Source organism: Xenopus laevis, chromosome 5L (assembly GCF_017654675.1).
Source record: "Xenopus laevis strain J_2021 chromosome 5L, Xenopus_laevis_v10.1, whole genome shotgun sequence".
NCBI classification, from domain to species: domain Eukaryota; kingdom Metazoa; phylum Chordata; class Amphibia; order Anura; family Pipidae; genus Xenopus; species Xenopus laevis.
In genome coordinates this window covers 139,734,255-139,757,222 of record NC_054379.1, presented here as the reverse complement: position 1 = coordinate 139,757,222, position 22,968 = coordinate 139,734,255, and the positions used below count along the sequence as shown (strand labels likewise).

Here is a 22,968-nt window from a genome sequence, read left to right as displayed (position 1 = left end):
GTCAGCAGCACCGACACATAAGCTGAGACCCAATAACTCAGTTCAGGTGCCCACGTAGCAGGGATTTTAAACTTGACTGTCATGTTATTGATAACAGCTCCCAGCTGCACATCCACATACTCCTCACACACACACCAATCATTACACCTCACCTGCTACAAACTAACCACCACTGTGTAATCACTTGTTGCGACTGCGCAGCTTTCCCCCTCCCCTCTGTAGAGCCCACACCCCCAGGACCTTAATGGCCAGCGCTCACGCTTCTCTGCCCCGCCCATTTTCCGCTCAGACTTGCGCGCCTCTAAGCGCCAGACTCCTCCCTTGTGACGCGCTTGTCAGTCACTGCCGCTGGCATACTGAATTGTGACAGGCGCCGGGGGGAACCCAGGGAGGTGTGGCAACCCGGAACCGGAAAAAGTGAGGAAGAGGAGGGTCTAGCGAAAGAAGGGGCCCAGTGGAGAGAGAGCCGGCGCCGGGGTACAGGTCATAACACCTCATCTAAACACCCGGTAATTACTAACGCTGAGGGGTAACACTGTGATGTGTAATATGCTGAGGGGTAACACAGTGATGTGTATATTCTGAGGGGTAACACTCTGATGTGTATAATGCTGAGGGGTAACACAGTGATGTGTATATCCTGAGAGAGTAACACTGTGATGTGTATAATGCTGAGGGGTAACACAGTGATGTGTATATGCTGAGGGGTAACACAGTGATGTGTATATGCTGAGGGGTAACACTGTGATGTGTATATGCTGAGGGGTAACACAGTGATGTGTATATCCTGAGAGAGTAACACTGTGATGTGTATATGCTGAGGGGTAACACTGTGATGTGTATATGCTGAGGGGTAACACAGTGATGTGTATATGCTGAGGAGAGGAATTAGTATGTCCGTGCCAGCACGCCAGATATAGGGAGCCCTTGGCACTTGTGGGATGGAAGTGCAGTTTCCAGCAGCCTAGGAGGAATCGTAGTTCTTTCACAGACAGAATTGCCTGTAATCCTGTGCTGAAACGGATAAGCAACAAACTGGTGCTAAATTCCACATCCCCTCATCTGCAGCTGTTTGTGGGAGTTGTAGTACATGTTGGAGAGCCTCCGCTAAAATGCCCCTCTGTGTGTGAAAGGCTTGGGAATGTGCCCTTATAATTAGTAGAAGGGGGTATGGTTTTATTGGGTCAATTCCTGCTCTGCCTACAAGTCATAACACCCAGCTGCCAGTCTGGAATTGGTGTCTCAGAACTCCTTCAGGAGAAACTTAGGTTATGGACCCCCTAAAGAACTTTTTTAGACTAGCGGTTTTAGCCTTTTCCATTGTAAAATGTTGTATGAAATGATTGCCATTCAGCTCTGTACCCACTAGGGCATTGCAGACTGTGAGGATCTGGCTGTAAACCTGTGTGTGTAAATTACGATGAAGTAGTACAAGATCAAACCTCAGATATGGCTGTGAATGTAACTTGGCGTAAAACTGCTATTTCCACAGTCTTGGGGGGGGGGTTCTTTAAAGGGGAGCTATTGCGAAAATGACAATTTAATATAATCTTCAGCATACTTTAAATAAGACATTTTCTAAATACAATCAATTCTTTTGTATTGTTTCTGAAATCATCCCGTTTCTATTCACTATCCCTCTCTCAGCATCTGTTTCTCTTCATTCTGTTTTCTTGCAGGAGTTGGGTGTCAGATAATCATTAACAGTTAGATCCAGTATATCGTAGGGTAGGACAGTTAATTTGGTCTTCAATTGGCCCCTGAGAAAAACAGGCCCACCGTTTTTTGCAGGGCAGAGCATCATTATTGGAACAGACTATCCTCCTATGAGAATTTAAGAATATTACAAATAATGGCTGTAAATATTAGAACTAGGTATAAACGTAAGAGTTTGCGAAGTACTGTAAACCAACCACTGGCCCTTTTCTTTGGACAGTCCATGGATTCATTTGAAGTCTCTAGTCTGTGTTCTAGATTTCAGCATTCAGTTTTCATTCTCCATTGCTTGTTATTTTCTTGATCAACTGCAGAGTTTATTTGACAAAGTCGGTAATCTAAGTTCTTGTTTATAATATAGGCCAAGTGTATGTCAATAGTTAACCTATTTTGAGTCTTTCCTAATGCTGTAAAGTCTGTTTGTCTTTTGAAAACCACACTGAAATTGCTGCGATTGTGTGATGCCATTTTCTGTTTGGGTTCTTTCTTGTTGTTGGATTAGATTAACTAGTCCCTCAGTCAGAATGTTGTTATACAATACTAAACATCACCTTTAGTATGTTATATAGCAGTGATCCCCAACCAGTGTCTCACAAGCAACATGTTACTCACCAACCCCTTGGATGTTGCTCCCAGTGGCCTCAAAGCAGGTGCTTATTTTTAAATTGCAAAGTACAGATGTATAGTGGGGGTTTCCCTGAAAAAAAATATATATATATTCAAAATATAAAGTCATTTATATTTGCATTTATATCTGCCAGTTCACAGGAGCTCAAATAGCCAATCATTATTTGGCTCCCCCATGAACTTTTTCATGCTTGTGTTGCTCCCCAAATATTTTTACATTTGAGGGCAGCTGAAAAAGCCCTCGTGTGAGTGTTTGGTTTATTGCTGTCTTGTTGCTAGGGTAATCCAGCCATAACAACCAGATTATTATTATTATTCAAAATAATCATTCAAGCCATGTAAAATTAGTCCTAGTAACTAGTTGTTTTCAGATAGATCACCAGAAATAACTTTTTCCAATTGCTTTCCATTTTCTCTCTGACTGTTTTTCTAATATTGAAGTGTAAAGTGTCATTTTTCACCTTCTGAACTGTTCTAAATCGATACATTTAGTTGATACATTTGTTATCTTTGTCCCTGCTGTGCAGAATCTCTGGGTTTCATTACAGGCAGCTGTTATAATTGATACAATAGTTGCTAATACTCCAGAGATGCTTTTGAGAAATGTTGCAAAATTGTAACCATTTAGCGTGCACCTGATTTGCTGAGCTGCCAGACTGAAACACTAGCGACAGGGACATTCAACTTTAAACTTAGATTTTGGAAAAACCGTAAAAATGAATAATGGAAAGTAATTGAAAAAAATCTTTATATCTGGGGAACAATCTAAAAACAACTGAATTGAAAAAAAGTGTTTGGAAGGTGAACAATCCCTTTAAAGGGATCCTGTCATCGGAAAACATGTTTTTTTCAAAAAGCATCAGTTAATAGTGCTACTCCAGCAGAATATTTTATATTCAATTTTGAAATCTGACATGGGGCTAGACATTTTGTCAATTTCCCAGCTGCCCCTGGTCATGTGACTTGTGCCTGCACTTTAGGAGAGAAATGCTTTCTGGCAGGCTGCTGTTTTTCCTTCTCAATGTAACTGAATGTGTCTCAGTGAGACATGGGTTTTTACTATTGAGTGTTGTTCTTAGATCTACCAGGCAGCTGTTATCTTGTGTTAGGGAGCTCTTATCTGGTTACCTTCCCATTGTTCTTTTGTTTGGCTGCTGGGGGGGGGGAAGTGATATCACTCCAACTTGCAGTAAAGAGTGATTGAAGTTTATCAGAGCACAAGTCACATGACTTGGGGCAGCTGGGAAATTGACAATATGTCTAGACCCATGTCAGATTTAAAAATTGAATATAAAAAAATCTGTTGGCTCTTTTGAGAAATGGATTTCAGTGCAGAATTCTGCTGGAGCAGCACTATTAACTGATTCATTTTGAAAAAAATGTTTTTCCCATGACAGTATTCCTTTAAGTTAAAACAATAAACTAATTTAAGTGGGGGATATTCCTAGTCTGTTTAGCCGTTCTTTGCTTGGTGGTCCTATTTCTAATGGTGGTGTAAATTAGGGCATACTGTACTGTTTAAACGCTTGACATTGCCTGTCTGTGGAAATGATCAAAGCTTTTAATTTTCCAATGAGTAATACAGGGGCAAATACTTGAATGGTGTTGGTTTTAATGGCTTTGGTGTCCCACATTTTTGTTTGCAGGTTTCAGGAGTGATTCTCCTCCTTATGTTGCTGAGCTCGAGGGGAAAATGCTACTCAGGATAAACAAACAGACACTTTATGGTCAAAGTATCTGATCTATTTTAAGTCTTGCTGCAGGTTATAGTGAAACTGTACTAAAAAGATCAGTTGCAATATTTACAGCTTGTAACAAACTCATATTGCTGCTGAGCTACTCTAGTCATGCTTTGATATAGTTTACTTTAGAGATACTCATACACATATACTTAAACCTGCGTGTCTCACTGAGATCAAGAAGCAATGATATTTTATCTGGGATTTTTCAATCAAATAGTTCCAGCTCACCATTTTAGGCCTGTTTGTGCATGTCTTGCATATTCTAAAGTGAATTCCTCATCTATTTGATGCCTACAGGCATTTTCAGACAGCGTAAAAACGTTCTTTTTAAACAAAGTAAAGGTATCCCCCCCCCCATATTTTTTGGACATGCTGGAATGTTAGGTATGTTTTTGAATTATGCTTTTTTGTTTTAACATATTGACACATAAGCAGAGATTCTTTCAACCCGCTTGAACTGTAGAAAGTTAAAGTTGCACAGATACTTATTAGTGATTTAAACTGACCATACACTTTGGTGCAAACAAACACATCCTTTTTTTCTGATTTGGCCACCCATGCGCTGGGTCAAATATTCTGATTCGATCATTGGCCCCACTGAGGGCTTATGGAGATCCATTGGGCAAGGACCCAATCAATGTGTTGTCTATGTGATGTTGTCTTCACCCAGTGCTATATATATATATATATATATATATATATATATATATATATATATATATATATATATATATATATATATATATATATATATATATATATATATATATAATATCAAAACAGGGGGGTTTGGGAGCACTCTAAAGGCTTTAAAGTATATATATAAGTATAATAAATGCTATTGCATATGTACCCAAAACAGGGGTTATTTTGTTACAAAGTTATGATCATAAAATTGATAAGCCACCATACCACGTCAAGGTAAACCCCGAATGGCGATCCCTAACTTGTTTTATATTTTATGTGCATTTTAGCATTACCTGTAATCAATGTCCGTTGAACGCTGTTTTTTCACTGAGGGCTATATATATATATATATTAGCCCTCAGTGAAAAAACAGCGTTTTTTGATGCCTACAGGCATTTTCAGACAGCGTAAAAACGTTCTTTTTAAACAAAGTAAAGGTATCCCCCCCCCCATATTTTTTGGACATGCTGGAATGTTAGGTATGTTTTTGAATTATGCTTTTTTGTTTTAACATATTGACACATAAGCAGAGATTCTTTCAACCCGCTTGAACTGTAGAAAGTTAAAGTTGCACAGATACTTATTAGTGATTTAAAACTGACCATACACTTTGGTGCAAACAAACACATCCTTTTTTTCTGATTTGGCCACCCATGCGCTGGGTCAAATATTCTGATTCGATCATTGGCCCCACTGAGGGCTTATGGAGATCCATTGGGCAAGGACCCAATCAATGTGTTGTCTATGTGATGTTGTCTTCACCCAGTGCTATATATATATATATATATAATATCAAAACAGTGGGGTTTGGGAGCACTCTAAAGGCTTTAAAGTATATATATAAGTATAATAAATGCTATTGCATATGTACCCAAAACAGGGGTTATTTTGTTACAAAGTTATGATCATAAAATTGATAAGCCACCATACCACGTCAAGGTAAAACCCCGAATGGCGGTCCCTAACTTGTTTTATATTTTATGTGCATTTTAGCATTACCTGTAATCAATGTCCGTTGAACGCTGTTTTTTCACTGAGGGCTATATATATATATATATATTAGCCCTCAGTGAAAAAACAGCGTTCAATGGACATTGATTACAGGTAATGCTAAAATGCACATAAGAAATAAAACAAGTTAGGGACCACCATTCGGGGTCTACCTTGACGTGGTATGGTGGCTTATCAATTTTATGATCATAACTTTGTAACAAAATAACCCCTATTTGGGTACATATGCAATAGCATTTATTATACTTATATATATACTTTAAAGCCTTTAGAGTGCTCCCACAACCCCCCTGTTTTGATATTGTGTATATGTATGTATATGTATATGTATATATATATATATATATATATATATATATATATATATATATATATATATATATATATATATATATATATATATATATATATATATATATATATATATATATATATATATGTATATATGTATATATGTATATATGTAGAAGGGCTGTGGCACACACTTACTGGAACAAAGACCCAGGTGCTAGTCAGAAAAAATTGTATATTCCGGTAGAAAGCTGACGCACACTGGGATTTATCAAAATAAAACTTGTTTTATTGGATCGACGTTTCGGTCCACACACGGACCTTTATCAAGACCTTTATCTGAAGAAACTCACAGAGGTGTTGATTCTGTGTAGTTGTGATAGGATTATCCAATGTGTCATGCAACTCCTAGATACAGGTGTTACTTGTGAGAGTTGCATGAATGGATGTGTGAAGTGTTCTGAATCCGCCGCTGTATCTAGGAGTTGCATGACACATTGGATAATCCTATCACAACTACACAGAATCAACACCTCTGTGAGTTTCTTCAGATGTCACCTCTTTGAAGAGTTACAATGTGCCATTGTGATTGGATTAGTGGAAGAGTTTATATGGCGAGAACTTCCCACACCAGTCAGTTGAACTGAAGAAGCTGCTCGGATGAGTAGTGAAACGTCTTCATTGATTACTCAGCAAGTCCAGTTGTTTTTAGATTGACCTATACTAGATATACTATGACCTGGATGCATGAAAATATTCATAGTCATATCTAACCTGTGCCTTTTCACCCCTTTCAGCTTGAATGGCTGCCCCCATGGCTATATAAGTGGTTATGTGGCTATATAAATATACTTCCCCGAGCAGCATATATACATAGATTATAGTATTTCTTTCTGAAGCAAATACATAACGGTTACCAGTGCAGGGCAACAGTATACTATATTCAAAATACTTTATAACGCTTTAATTTGTTGATGTTTCTGTTCCTTTAAATACTGGGTTTAAAGGGGTTGTTCACCTTCCAAATACTTTTTTTTCAGTTCAGATTGTTCCCCAGAAATAAAGACTTTTTTCAATTACTTTCCATTATTTATTTTTTACTGTTTTTCCAAAATCTAAGTTTAAAGTTGAATGTTCCTCTCTGTCTCTAGTGTTTCAGTCTGGCAGCTCAGTAATTCAGGTGTAGATTCTAAACTATTACATTTTTGCAACATTTAGTTGATACATTTCTCAGCAGCATTTCTGGAGTATTAGCAACTATTTTATCAATTCTAACAGCTGCCTGTAATGAAACCCAGAGATTTTGCTCAGAGATAACAAATGTATCAACTAAATATATCAATTTAGAACAGTTTACAGGATCTGCGACCCCCCCCTCCCAGAGCTGCTTAAAATGGTGAAAAATGACACTTTACACTTCAATAATATAAAAACTGTGACACATAGAAAATGGAAAGTAATTGGAAAAAAGTAGTTTTTTTCTGGTGATCTACCTGAAAACAACTAGTTATTTCAAGGTGAATAACCCCTTTTAAGGGCAACTGCACATAGGGCAAATAGCAGTAGTTAAGCAGGCACCTGTGCTTTTTGTTGCACTTAATCATGTCCTGTGATAAAGTGCAGCGAAAAGCAAAACACTCGCAGGGCTTTATTTTATAGGTAACTGTTCTTTTACTTCACCTTTCTTCATAGTATTAACACAAGTGCTTCTTCAACTTTTTTTTGGGTTATCACCCCTTGCTGATTGTCTGGGACATGTGCATTTTTTATGACCAACATTATATTTCCAGTACTGAATTGTAAAAGAGAAGTTGCAGTATCAAACAGATACATGGTATGGCCATATGGTTATTTTTACATTTGTTCAGGCCGATGGCACACAGATTGGAACAGCAGGAAGTGAAGAGGAGTTGCAGCATTTTCTCACATTACTGTCATGTCACAAAATACCACATCTTATTTATTGCAGAGAGCTGTGTAGTTGATATGCCCACCAGTGCATAGGTAAAGGTAGGGGGCAAAATATGCACTTTTTACCTTTATTTAGTCCTGATCCTGTTATGCATGACGTGCATGTGGTTGTTATCCGATTTTAATCATAAGAATATCCCCTCCATCTGCTATATGCAGAAACCATTTATTATTCATTTGCATTGCTCCATCTAATTTTTTTTTTTTTTTTTTAAAGCTACAGCGTTGATGGGATTAAAGTGGATGCTTTTAAATCAGAAAGAATAGAGAACAGAGTTTAGCCTCTCACCTTTTTAATTTGTCTTCTGTGTATGCAGATCATTTTACAAACTCTTCTGTACTGTGCTATCCAATCTGGTTACTGGAATTGTGCTTATGATTGTTTCTATCCAGTTTAAAAGTATACTTGATGTGCCTTAGCATCATGTCGCTACTAGCTAAAAAACTGACTGGTTTATACCATGGCAGTCTGAAAATAAGCTTTCCAGACTATACCAGAGCTTTCCAACATTTCCTATTAAAGTGAATAGCAGCCCTAGGAGGTGGTTTGTGGCGGGGCCACATTGCTCCTGGCTTTTAGCCTGGCTATACACATATAATACACAAATAATGTTGCAAGACCAGTTGTTTGTTATATGGAATGATTAAGCCTGCTGTCTTGCAAATATGATCGATAATAGAAAAGATTTGTTGTGAGACAGCCCCTGCACACAAAGAGGCAAGTTGGATTTTTATTCATCAACGTCATCAACTGTGAATCTAATATGAATGTTACCTAAAGATTGACTGTACATGTACAGGTATTGTGAGATGATGAAGGTATACGAGCAAGACTTTTAAACACATACAAATGCCTTGTATTTGATGATAACATCCATACGTGTATGGCTGGCTGGCTTTAGAATCACTCCTGTTTTATTAATGTAGTCTGAATGTACTGAAAGCTTACTATGATTATCTCTGTTAGCCAATAAATGTATCACCACTTTTGTTATTTTTTATTTCAAAAGGGTTGCCCTGTAACATTTTTACTGGCTAACACGGTACAGCAACGTTATCTGCAATTAATGTAGTCCATAAATTCAAAAGTTTGCCATTTTTTTGTTGCCACACTCCTTTTTGTCAATAGGAAGCCTGCCCACCCTGTTCTGTGTTGCAAAGGGCATTTGTTTTGCATGCTACTTCCGAAATAGGTAGCCATTGCTCTAGCTCAGCCCGTTTGGGAGCTGTTGTTACCATTACATTGTTGATTTCCTTCACTGGTCTTTGAAGTCCTTGGTGATTCCATGTGGAAATGGTATTTTTTTCAGCTCGCTCTTTTCAAAAGTACAGAAATGGTCCTTTCATCATTATCATCATCATCGTCGTCCTCACCATCATCATATGCAAGATTAATTAGAACTCGGAAAGAATTTTACAGGGTGCATTAATGCTACTCCAATAGGAAATCCTGGACGGAACTTCCTTTTATATATACATTCTTACTCCACTGGAAAAACGTATCCCTTTTCCTGTAAAGCTGGGGTTATTGTATTAATGGCTAATGATGGCTAAGATATACAATGGATGTAACTTCAAGAGTGTGTTGTAACACTGGCAAGTCTTTCTAAGCCTGTTCACACCTTGGCACAGCTTTAAACATTCGGATTTTATTTCTATGTTTATTACATGTATTTTCTTTGGTAGGTAAATGTAAAATTAATGTTCATGTCTCTTTGTACTGTTAAATTCTGCCTAAAAACAATAAGGCAATTCTGCCCTTCTCTACCTCACACCTCTGTACATAACAGCCCACCCTCTCCTTATTCATCATCAATGTCCAGATCCTTTTTCCTGTTGTTTTTGTCCCTCTGTTTTCTATGATGGGTGGCACAGCTTCTTTAGAAAGCAGAGGGACTTCAAGTCTCCAAATCTGTCTTTCTACATGCAACAAGGTAAGGGAGGGGTTGAAAGACTCTGCTAGCCAAAGGGATGGTGGTAAAATGTCCCTGCAAGTCAGAGGCAGACTCTCATAGTTTCCATTTGATCAGAATTGAGTATGTCTGCTTATGTAATTAAACGCCCAACTGAATGGGCTTGTGTTGAAAGGTTGGTATTTTTACCTGTAAAGGAATACAGTTATATATTTTTAGGAGCAACTGTGCCAGATTAATATTAATGTGCCTAGTGTGATGTAGGTATCTAAAATATTATATAAAAAAAAGACCTAATTCTAGGCATTCTGTTTTGGACGGAGGGCTTAATTTTCTATATTTGTGAGTTCAGCTTTTGAACTGACATCACCTGGATTTAATGCATTCATCATCCCCAAGGATCCAGTGGTCTGATGCCAAATGGCAATAGATCATTTCTTACTAACATGATTTCTACTATCCTCTTCATGCCATATTTAAAGGACCATTAACATCAAAAAATGAAATTGTTTTAAAATAATACAAATATAATGCAGTGTTGCCCTGCACTAGTAAAACTGCTGTGTTTGCTTCAGAAACACTACTATAGTTTATATAAACAAGCTGCTGTGTAGACATGGGGGCAGCTATTCAAAGGAGAAAAGGGTCAGGATACACAGCAGATAAGCTCTGTACATAATGCTATCTGTTATCCACTATTTAACCTTTGCCATACAGCCGTTTTTCAATTTCCGCCATTGCTACTCAGCAGCTTGTTTATATGAACTATAGTAGTGTTTCTGAAGCAAACACATCAGTTTTTCCAGTGCAGGGCAACACTACATGATATTTTCATTACTTTAAAACACTTTCAGTTTTTGGTGTTACTGTTCCTTTAACAGAAAATGTTTTGAGTTTTTTTTCACATCTGTGTGGTATAACAAAATACTATTAAGGCTCTGACAATGCTTTAATGGCTCATACTCAGGGGAATTTTGCCATGAATTCTATTGCAGTCAGTTTTCCTGTGTTCCACCATAGGGGACTGCAGGACGAAATGCAGCCAATTTTTTTTTCCCCCGGCTTATACTCTCACAGGCACACCCAAGTGCCAAATGCAGGTGGAACGCCTCATGTTGTATTCCACCTATATTTGGGGGGTGATTTATAAAAAGTCAAATATTAGGGTTTTTATACCTCGAAGGAACACACAACTCAAATGGTATCTTATTTAAGAAAAAACCTGAATGGGAAAAAAGTTATTCTGAGAGTTTTGAAACCCAAAAACTCAAATTAATAGTTTTCCATGTGCAAAACCCTTCAAAAAAATCATGCAGGCAATCTTCAAATGGTTCAAGCGACATCTGCCATTGACTCCTACATGACCTCAACAGTATTTAGATGGTATATTTTTGGATTCAAGCTATTTCCAGTGTTGAGATGTAATAAATCTCAAAAAATTGGAGTTTTTTTTTCCTTCAAAACATTTTTTTAGCCCAAAAATCAATTTTTGAATTTTGGTGGAAAACACAATTTGAATCTTATTAATCAACCCCCTTGGTATTTGCATGCACCTATTTGAGTAGAGGCCCAGAAATAAAGAATAGACTGTGTTTCATACTTTGGTGAAATGCAGAAAAACTGACCATGGGGGGAGCATAGATAAAAACGGTTGTGAGTAATGGTGGCCATAGACGTAGCAATTACGATCTTTCTTGGAAAAGATCTTTCCAAGAAAGATTGTTCCTTTCAATAAACACGTGTAGAGCTGAATCGTCAGATATACAGGTAGATTACAGGTAAAAACAATAGAATTCTACCTGTATCTGACGATTCAGCACTAACAATGGCCGATGTTTGGCTGCCTTCAAAGGCACCCAATCAAAATTTTCCATCCAGCCCGATCGACGAGCCGACCGATATCCAAGTCTTCTGCCGATATCAGTCGGCTCTTTTCCCACCATACATGCACCGAATTTCGTACGGACATTAGTTTTGTATGATATTATCTGTGTGTCTATGGCCACCTTTAGGACCCTAGAATACTATTCTACAAGAGGATCAAGTAGACTGTTTTATAAGGTGTGTATTAACTTTAAATAAATATACTTGGGAAGCTTATGTCCTCTACTCATCTATGCTTGAAGGGAAACTCAATCCACGAGTATTTTTAGATAAACTGAGGCTCTGTGTCACGTTACATTCAGGTTAAATTTACAGCAGCAAGTAGTTTGCCTTTCCCTTTCATGGTAAGTAAAGGAGTATCCTTTTCTATCAGTTGTTTAAAGTAGAAGGAAAGCTAGCAAAGCAGTTTATTGCCAATAGATTAGCCGCAATAGTGCAAGCTATAACACTATTTATTCTGTAGAATGCTTTACCATACCTGAGTAAACCGCTCTTTGTCTGAGTTTCCCTGCTCACTCTTAGCTCTGGGCTCAGATTACAGCAGGGAGGGGGAGAGGAGTAAAGTGAGCATGCTCAAGCCCTGCCCTGGAAGATTAAGCTGAAAACAGGAAGTCTGATAAGTCCATGTGTACACAATAGAAGGAAAGAAATTTTTATTGCAGCATGCTGCAATAAAAATTTAAAGCAAGAGTTTCACCCTGCCAGCAATACCTTGTGTGCCAGTGAACTTTCTCGCACTGTGTGACACTACTTTAATAGTGCATAACATGAAAATATGTTTTCAATTCTATATTAGGTGGGGGAGAGGGAAGGTCATTAGGGTAAGAGGTGGCAAACACAACTCCTGAATTGTTTTTATAGGTACAGGTATGGGACCTGTTATCCAGAATGGTCGGGACCTGGAGTTTTGCAGATAACTAATCTTTCCATGATTTAAAATACACTAGTATGCTAGAAAAAACATGTAAACATTATGGGTCAAATTGAAACTGAAATTGAAAATTTGAATTTGAATTTTTGATTTTTTTTTTCTCTCTCAAATTTAAATTGTGAATCATCCAAACTCAATTTGAGTTTTACTTCAAATTCGAATTTCGAGATTTATCACACTCTGGCCCTTTAGGAACACAAATTTCAATTATTCGCTACCTAAAACCTACCGAGTTCATTTATAAGTCAATGGGAGAGGTCCAGGGACCAATCCTGACATTCAAGTTTTTTTTTGGAGAAAAAACTCAAACCGAGTTTAATCAAATTTGATTCAAATTCGATTTGAGTTTTCGAGTCTGAGTTTAAGATATTCAATCTTATTTATTAAATAACCCCCAATAGAATTTAGAGTATATTCGAATTTAATAGCGTTGAAAAAATAGGGATGCACCAAATCCAGGATTCGGTTCGGGATTGGGCCAGGATTCGGCCTTTTTCAGCAGGATTCGGATTCGGCCGAATCCTTCTGCCTGGCCGAACCGAATCCTAATTTGCATATGCAAATTAGGGGCTGGGTGGGAAATTGCGTGACTTTTTGTCACAAAACAAGGAAGTAAAATGTTTTCCCATCCCTAATTTGCTTATGCAAATTCGGTTCGGTATTCGGCCAAATCTTTCGCAAAGGACTCGGGGGTTCGGCCAAATCCAAAATAGTGGATCCGGTGCATCCCTAAAAAAACTTACATGAATTCGAAATTCTACCTTTAATAAATGTGTCTCCCCAAAAACCCAATATCCATACCTGTTATAAACGTGTTTAAATATCTTAGCTGTCAATCAAATATTACCTGCCCCGCCTCTATGCTTGAGGAATAGAGGCGGGACAGTCAATTACTTTCACTTTCTATTCAGCACTTCCTAAATGTCACTGCTCTCCACACATTCCCCCTACCTCCTAACACTTTTTAATTGTGTAGGGCACTGTGTATGGGCATTAGGTCCCCCATTCTAGTGTATACACAAGATTTTGAGGTGATACACAACTTGTCTTAACAACAGTGTCACAAAATGGCTCCTGCCTGTGTACTGTAATTGTGTAATTCCAAGGCTGGAGAAAACAAAATTGAAATAATAAATGTAGTGTAAGTTCATTTTAATTTGCTCAGCTAACATGATAGAAACTGATTTGGAATTATTTCTTATAGTGACAGGTCCATTTTAAACAATTCCTAATTATCATTTTTATTTCCTTTTCTGTAATTTATAAATAACATCTATTTTATGTTAAGCTGCATAAATTCATATTTTTTTTTCCTGCTTCTGTGCAATGATTGAAGAATTATTTTTCTCACACACAGCCCATTTATATTTGGCCCTTCCAGAACCCTCCATTTCTGTGTCTTTCTTAGCAATTCCTTCATGGATCTATGGAAAAGTTTAGGGGCATGGCCATGTTGTTCACTCTGTTAAGCTTTACTCATGGGACAGATAGTCTTACATTATCCTCCAAGCTCTTTGTGGTGTAATGAAGGATTCATAGTGTATTCTATTATGGCAAGCAAAACATTTCCTTCTCCATGCTTTACACTTAGTATCAGGTTCTTCAGGTAAAATTCTGGCTTCTGGTGTTTTGGCCAGATAACTCTGCCTTTGCATCATCTGCCTAGAGCATATTCTAAAAGCTCGGACTTTGCCTTGGTGTTCATTGGCAAATTATTGTGTTGCCCTGGGACAACAAAGGTTTCCTCCAGTCACACCTCCAATGTAGATCAAATTTTACAGCCTCCAATTGTACTGCACATCAGACTAGAGTCCTGCAGCGGGTTGAACCTGCGGTACCCTGCAAGTTGCGGGTACAATTCTGGGTGCGGGTATAGACGCAGTTCTGCGGGTCTTCTCTTTTTTTCTGATCACGGCTACTTCCGATGAAGTCACGTCCGGTTTACAATGACAGCACTTCCTGATTCATGATGGTCAGTGGGTCCGGGTTGCGGATAAGGTACTTGCGGGTCAGTAGCGGGTCCAAGCAGGTAAGAACGTGGGTTGCGTTTCTGGGTTCCAGATTGCAAGTTGTGGGTACGGGTTCCAAAAATGGACCCGCGCAGGACTCTACATCAGAAGTAGTGAGAGCTACATTGGTCCCATGATGAAATTGAGGTTTTGGGGTTCTTTAAGTATTTTGTGTTTGGATCTCAGGCTGAAATTGCTGAGATAGCCAGACCTAGGCAAGTTGTTATTTGTGTAAAGTGTTCTCTATTTGTAGCTGGTTTTCTGAACAGTGGAATGATTGTTTCCACTTGTTTTGCTATCATTTTAAAACCCGTGGGCCTGGGAAGAACATGGGGCCCAAGAAGAGAACCAAGGCATGTACTTTCTTTTTCACATGACTGTAGTATATATTTAATATGAGAGAACATTAAAAAAAAAAGTCATATACAGGAGTATATAAATGTAATTTTATGTATTTTAAATAGAAAATCAACAACACTGTAACTCTAACACTTATTTTTCTGACTAGGTCGGGCTTTTCTGCAAAAATCATGTCTGATAACGGGGAGCTTGAGGATAAACCACCAGCTCCTCCAGCTCGGATTAGCAGCACAGGGACGAAAGATACCCTGACCAGTAACCATAGTCATAAGCCTTTACCCTTGATCCCTGAAAAACCCAGGAATAAAATCATTTCAATGTTTTCTGGCACAGAAAAAGGTAGGATTTATCTCTTGTTATTGTCTCATAAAAGAACATAGTTAATTTGTGGTCTAAAGTAAAAATTTTAAGTCTTTATTTTACATTTTATTTCTCGTGTGAATATAGAGAGAATTATGATTTTGTTTGTGGAATAACACTTTTTAACTGTAAAAGTGAAAGTGATTTAAAGTAATAACATATAATAATACTATTTGCATGCACTAGTTTCAGAAAGTCTACTACTGTATAGTTTATATAAACAAGCTGCTGTGTAGCCATAGGACAGCCATTCAAGCTGGAGAAAAGGCGAAAAGGCACAGGTTACATAGCACATAAATAACATAGCCCTGTCCAATACAATGGTGTTAAAAGGAGAAGGAAAGTCTGTTTGCACTTGAGGATGCCAAATGTTAGGCACCCACATGTGATTGTATTGACTTACCTGAAACCCCGGGCCGGTGCTCCTGTCGGCAGAAAACTGCACTGGCCCGGGGTTATAACAGTGAGAACTATGGAGAGATCTTCTTCCCATTTCCTCTTTCTTTGCGTGATTGTACATGCACAGTAGAACGAAAAGCCAAAATTTAACAAAAAAAGTTGGCTATTTCATTCTACTGTGCATGCGTTTACCAGGGGAAATTTGAAGAAAGAAGAAGCCGGAAGAAGGTCTCTCCGTGGTGCTTGCTAGATAGGAGCACCAGCCTGGGGTTTCAGGTAAGTCAATACAATCACTTGGGGGTGCCTAACATTTGGCACCCCCCAATGCAAACAGACTTTCCTTCTCCTTTAATCTTTTATGTGCTATGTAACCTGAGCCCTTTCTCCTTTGAATGACTGCCCCCATTGCTACATAACAGTTTGCTTATATAAACTATAGTAGTTTTTCTAAAGCAAACATGGCAGTTTTACCAGTGCATGGCAACAGTACATTATGTTTTAATTGCTTTGATATACTTTTAGTTTTTGGTGTTACTGTTACTTTAAAATCAGGAGTCGGAGGTACCATAAACTGAGGGGTCTGAGTAGAATAATTTATGTACCGACTCCACAGCCCTGCCTTTAATGTTAAAGGAAATCTAAAGTTATAACCACAGGGTATCTTTAAAGGGATCCTGTCATCGGAAAACATGTTTTTTTCAAAACACATCAGTTAATAGTGCTACTCCAGCAGAATTCTGCTCTGAAATCCATTTCTCAAAAGAGCAAACAGATTTTTTTTTTTTATATTCAATTTTGAAATCTGACATGGGGCTAGACATTTTGTCAATTTCCCAGCTGCCCCCAGTCATGGGACTTGTGCCTGCACTTTAGGAGAGAAATGCTTTCTGGCAGGCTGCTGTTTTTTCTTCTCAATGTAACGGAATGTGTCTCAGTGGTACATGGATTTTTACTATTGACTGCTGTTCTTAGATCTACCAGGCAGCTGTTATATTGTGCAAAGCTCCCCATAGACGCAACGATTCTTGTTGCCGAACGACCGATTTTAGGGAAGCCCGACCAATCCTTCGAAATTATCGTACGGTTAGTGGGATTCGAACGATCGTACATCTTACGATTTTTCGGCTGACATCTGTCAGGAAATTGATCGGCCAGGTCAAAAAATCTTTGTCGGCCCCAGTGCAATCTATCTATGTTTGCAGGGCCAAGCAGGCAGCTCCCCTTTGTTTTACTGGCAAATTGGTCTTTTTAGTTGATGGTAAATTCGTACGATCGTACGATCGTTCTGAGAAGATCGTGGTCTCACGATCAGGATCTGATCTTTTAAAAATCTCAACATCTATGGCCAGCTTTAGGGAGCTGCTATCTGGTTACCTTCCCATTGTTCTTTTGCTTGGCTGCTGGGGGAAAAAGGGAGGGGTTGATATCACTCCAACTTGCAGTACAGCAGTAAAGAGTGATTGAAGTTTATCACAGCACAAGTCACATGACCAGGGGCAGCTGGGAAATTGACAATATGTCTAGCCCCATGACAGATTTCAAAATTGAATATAAAAAAATCTGTTTGTTCTTTTGAGAAATGGATTTCAGTGCAGAATTCTGCTGGAGCAGCACTATTAACTGATTCATTTTGAAAACATTTTTTTTCCTATGACAGTATCCCTTTAAACATTATTACATGCGTGCTAAAGGGCTGAAGTCTGTAGGTACCCACTAAACCCACAGGGGAAAGGCAATTTGAAAAGGTGTTTGATTTGCCTCACACTGTTTTGTAACCTGTTGTGAAAAATGGTGGTTTTGTTCTGCTTAAACGGCATGCAATCTGGATTTTTTCCAGATTGATTTCATTACTTGTTTAAAATCAAGTGCTGACTACTGTACTATATTATTTTTCAGTTTTTTTCCCCTTTAAATACCATCTTTAAATTCGGAGTGGTTAGTGCTAACTAATTCTGATTGTGGAGTGGTTTAGCACAGCCTTAAGATTTGTTACACTGATACTTGTGATGAATGTATGTTAACTCTGCTTGGATATTACAAGATGCTCAACGTTATGGTAACTTAAAGGAACATTTATTATCAAAAAAGCACCAAAAGATACCCTTGGTGATAGTTTCAAGTTATTTATCCTTTAGATTAAGCAGAGGTCTGACCTTGGTCAGGGTAATATATTTCACAATGTTGATGAAAAGATAAAATTACCCCGCCCAATCTAATTAACTCAAACAGGTCACTCCCATAGGTTATTAATACAATTTAATCAACCGGTTAAGATTATATAAGTATTTATATAAAACCCAATAACACCACCAATAAATGAACTTAATAGTATCAATCACTTAATGAATTATTTTATTTTAAAGTGCAGTTCAGAAATTAATTAATCCCAATAAATTGATTAAAATAATTAATTGGAAAAGCCCACAATTTTAAAGGTTAGTAATGTCCCCTAAATGGGTTCTATCGTCCTTAATGGTGCAACACAGTTCCTCAAATCAATAATTACAAATCAATTAGCTGATTACAACACTGAGGATGACTTTAAACAATAATTAGAGATACATGATTAATAATATACTAGTGATATAAAGTGCTGTGCTCAAAAATAGATAATTTTCAAGTTAATTATGATGGTATAATTAGTTTGCAGTGACCATTAATTAAATAGGATAAAACCTACTATTTTTTCCATTTTCCTACTGCATGAAATCGAGCAGTGGGGCATTTTATCCTATTTAATGGTGTGTGTTTTTTTTAGTGGTTATCCATAAAAAAATTAATAATGGCCGGACTTCGTTAAGCTTAACCTCCTTATTAGATTTGACCTGCAGGTTAATTATGGTAGTGCTCTTCAAACCCACATTTTCTATCTGCTTTAATTTCATGACTTGATAATCAGCCAAATAAATTAAAGACTGCCCACTGTGTGTGTGTGCATAGCTTTAACATTTTATGCTCGAGCGCATGTATAAGCGTGTGCGTATTCCTGTATGTATTTATAATTGTTGTTTTCATAACCGTGCATTAACAACACTTCTTACATGAACCTGTGAAATGAGTGCGTGTGAAAGCATAGAGAAAGAGGCAGAATTTAAGGAAAGTTCAATTAAAAGAACTCAAAGGTTTTAACTTCCCTTTTAAGCCCAAGTTACAGTGAGAAGGAAATGAATCAATCAGACAATGCAATAGACATACAAAGCCCGGTGTTCAGTTATGCAGAACTGGAATCCAGACACTTCCTCATGTCAGTTTGGACACTATATAATAATATTACATATACAGTGTATATATACACTATATTGACAAGTCATAGAACATTCCTTTAAAGAAACAGTTCAGTATAAAAATAAAAACTAGGTAAATAGGCTATGCTAAACAAAAAAGGTTTCTAATATAGTTAGTTAGTCAAAAATGTAATGTATAAAGGCTGGAGTGACTGGATGTCTAACATAATAGCTAGAACACTACTTCCTGCTTTTCAGCTCTCTAACTCTGAGTTAGTCAGTGACTTGAAGGGGGGGGGCACATGGGACATAACTGTTCAGTGAGTTTGCAATTGATCCTCAGCATTCAGCTCAGATTCAAAAGCAACAGTAATGGCCCATGTGCCCCCCCCCTCAAGTCTCTGATTGGTTACTGCCTGGTAACCAATCAGTGCAAACCAAGAGAACCAAGTGATCGCATGTACTGTCCTGAAACCCTGGGCCGATGCTCCTATCAGAAGAAACTATCAGAAGAAAACGGCACCGGCCCTGGATTCTTCCAGCAAGCACCACAAAACTATCATATAGGAGAGAAGCAGATCTGCTCCATGTACCTGCGCTAAAAACTGAAAAGTGCAGCTTCCACTTGGGTACAGGCACACTGAGCAGAGGTCACCCTAAACATGTCTGCTTTCAAAACTGAGATAAATATCTACTGATTTTATAAAGTCTTTCCTGTGATAGCCTAATAGATTACATGTCCCTTGAAAAACTATCCTATTTCTAGCCCTCTACATGAATGTTCTTCTCTGCTAATTTCTGTGCATGACATAAGCATAACTAAATGTATAAATGTATTTCTATCCTCACAGCCATGACATATATATATATATATACATACATACATATTACACACAAGTATGCATTTGTATATGTATTTTAAAAAAAAATTTAAATATCTTTTTGCAGGAAGCAAAAAAAAAGATAAGGAAAGGCCAGAGATTTCACCACCATCCGATTTTGAGCACACAATTCATGTGGGCTTTGATTCTATCACTGGAGAGTTCACTGTGAGTTTTATAACTATTGATCATGTAAAGATATTCCACTGCAAGCTAACAAAACCCTTTTTTATTAAGTTCCTGAACATGAACTTAAAATTTGGCACCATGCAGCATCTTTTCTTCTGCATGTTCTAAGATAGGAAAGGAAAAGCTCACAAATCTGAATTAAAGGGGGGAGGGGTCAGCTATTGCTGTATGTTACAAACTATATAGTGAATTTGACAAACTTGCTTTATATGCGTGTAGTTTTGGGGGATGCACACAATTACACCCCAGTACACTTGCCACACATCAATAATATTCCTAGGTACTGTAATACAATACTACTAACCAAATATTTAAGCATCAATGGAAACGAATAGGTGAAATTGAATAGGTGGCCCAGGTGCTCCTGCCCCAGGCCCTCAGCTCATGGGGGCGGATAATCCGTATATAGACAAAACAAATGTTGGAGCAAGGCACTCTGGTAGGTCACGCATAGATCAGACTCATGGATGAGTAAAAATGTAACATTTTATTTATATAAACATCTCACGCCTGACGTGTTTCATGTCACTAGGACACTTAGGCTAGTTTCCTAGTGACACATACGTGTCAGCCGTGAGATGTTTATATAAATACATTTTTCAATTTTTAGTCATCCATGAGTCTGATCTATGCATGACCTACCAGAGTGCCCTGCTCCAACATGTGTTTGTCTATATACTGTAATACAATACACCTTGGCCAAAAGGCTCATGCTATTTTTTTAACAAATAGTTGTGCACATTGTTGCAACAGCCAACCCCCCCCCAGCCTTATGACATGGCATTTATAAGTGTTAACATTTTGTTCAAAACACTCCTTTGTGTTTACAGTGGGGTAAACAAAACACCCAACTGTCTAGTAACACCATCCAGGGGCAACAACACTCAGAGTAAAAGGATATATGCGATGTGCGTTTGCAGGTGTGCTAATGAAAAGCAGTTAAAATCCATAAAATAAGAAATTTGTTTATGTAGTATTGGTGGGGAGGGAGAAGCAGTGGGTCAGAACAGCTATTGGCCTATTGGTAGAAGTGCCTGTATTTACAGTCTTTGGTAGCGGATGAAAAGTGTGCCCAGTAAAAATGTTATTAAACAGCAGATGTCTTGTACACATTTCGGAGAAGCCACCAATTTCTGCCTATAGACTTCTATACAATTTGCCCAATTTCTGCCTATAGACTTCTATACAATTTGCCCTTTTTCAGCAGTAAAACCTGCTAGCGAACCAAAAATCTGGAAGTAGCAGACCACTTTAAGTCACACAGTATATGTTAGTGTCTGTGGCACCAATGCATAGCTGAGCATTTTATCATTTTCATTCTTTATTAGATCTGCCACAATATATAATACAGCTGTTGGATCATCTTCCCTTAAGTGAAGGCCATCTCTCCTAGTCCATTTTAAGTAAATAATTCTAATTTCTAAAATCAATCTTCTTTTTTCTGTAATAACAGAAAACAGAGTCTGAAAAAACCCAGGGTCCCAAGCATTCATCGTAATAGAGCCATTACCTTTATTCAGTTAATGGAAGTATTCCTTTTCTAGCATTTTCTTGGCAGTATCCTATATGGTTTATTATGCTAGAGCCCCCATTGATGGTTTGGTTTCTTTTACCAACCCATCCTGTTTTCATGTTCTAGGGAATGCCAGAGCAATGGGCACGGTTACTGCAGACCTCAAACATCACTAAACTTGAACAGAAGAAGAATCCGCAAGCTGTCCTTGATGTTTTAAAGTTTTATGACTCCAAACACACAGTCAAGCAGAAATATCTAAGCTTCTCTGCACCAGGTAAGTGATGAGTCTCCCACATCTTTTTTTTAGACTTATAGCACGTTGCTTAGAGAACGGTGTCTATCTCTTTTTTGCAAGATTACAAAGAAAAACCGTTACAACCAACATTACAGAACACTGCAACAACTTTTTCAGTTGCTTTTTTATTTTTGACCATTTTGATTTAAAAGTTGCAGTTTTCACATTTTTGTTACCCTGTAGCAGCTCATCAATGAGGTGCTACGTTGGCTGATACATTTCTGATACATGCTTTCTGATCTTTATTAGTCAACTGTAATAGAATACTAATAAACTCATTGGACTGAATTTTTTTCGACCGTTTATTAACCCCTTTATTCCATGTTATCCATCATCAGTGAGGGGTGTAATAGTAATAGATTCTGATAAGCATAAGTCAGTGCTTCCAGCAAGAAACTTGAATTTAAGTTCAGTTTTACAAATTTTCTATTCTAGATAAAGATGGGCTCCCCTCTGGTGTGTCTCCTGCAGTGAGTATTGAGTTTCTGTTAAGTATACCGAATACTAGAATCCAGTCCTTTATACTTATTCCAGATTTTGTTATTTGCATACACAATCTCATATAATTGCTGCAAAATAAAAATGAAAATATGCAAAATAAAATGGTATTATGGCATTATTCTCTTAATTTCTTAATTTACCCAGTTACAATAAGTCTGGATTTATTATATGTCTACGCATCCTTAAGGGAAGCAACTCTAAAGTCCCACATATTGTAATATTTAGTTATTGTACCCCTGTGATATTATTAAATTGTAGGTTTTTAAGGTGTTCATGCAATACTTACTTCATTAATATTTCTTTGTTCAGCCTAATGCAAAAGGCTCTAAACCAACAGCAGCAACAGATGATGATGACTTTGATGACGATAAGGCTCCTCCTCCTGCTATTGCTCCAAGACCTGAACACACAAAATCCGTAAGCTAATTCTTCTTCTTTTTTCACTTGTATACTTTTGTGTA

The 22,968-nt window shown here is 37.7% G+C and overlaps 1 protein-coding gene across 1 annotated transcript in view; it reads left to right on the top strand.

Annotated features, from left to right (window-relative positions):
- The first annotated feature begins 278 nt into the window (after positions 1–278).
- Positions 279–22,968, top strand: part of pak2.L (p21 protein (Cdc42/Rac)-activated kinase 2 L homeolog) — a 36,447-nt gene continuing 13,757 nt past the window's right edge. Inside the window, exons 1-6 of the mRNA XM_018263957.2 lie at positions 279–509; positions 15,291–15,481; positions 20,074–20,174; positions 21,835–21,985; positions 22,442–22,476; positions 22,817–22,924. Coding sequence (XP_018119446.1) covers positions 15,313–15,481; positions 20,074–20,174; positions 21,835–21,985; positions 22,442–22,476; positions 22,817–22,924 — 564 coding nt within the window. The 5' untranslated portion in view covers positions 279–509; positions 15,291–15,312. The remainder of the gene's footprint in view (positions 510–15,290; positions 15,482–20,073; positions 20,175–21,834; positions 21,986–22,441; positions 22,477–22,816; positions 22,925–22,968) is intronic.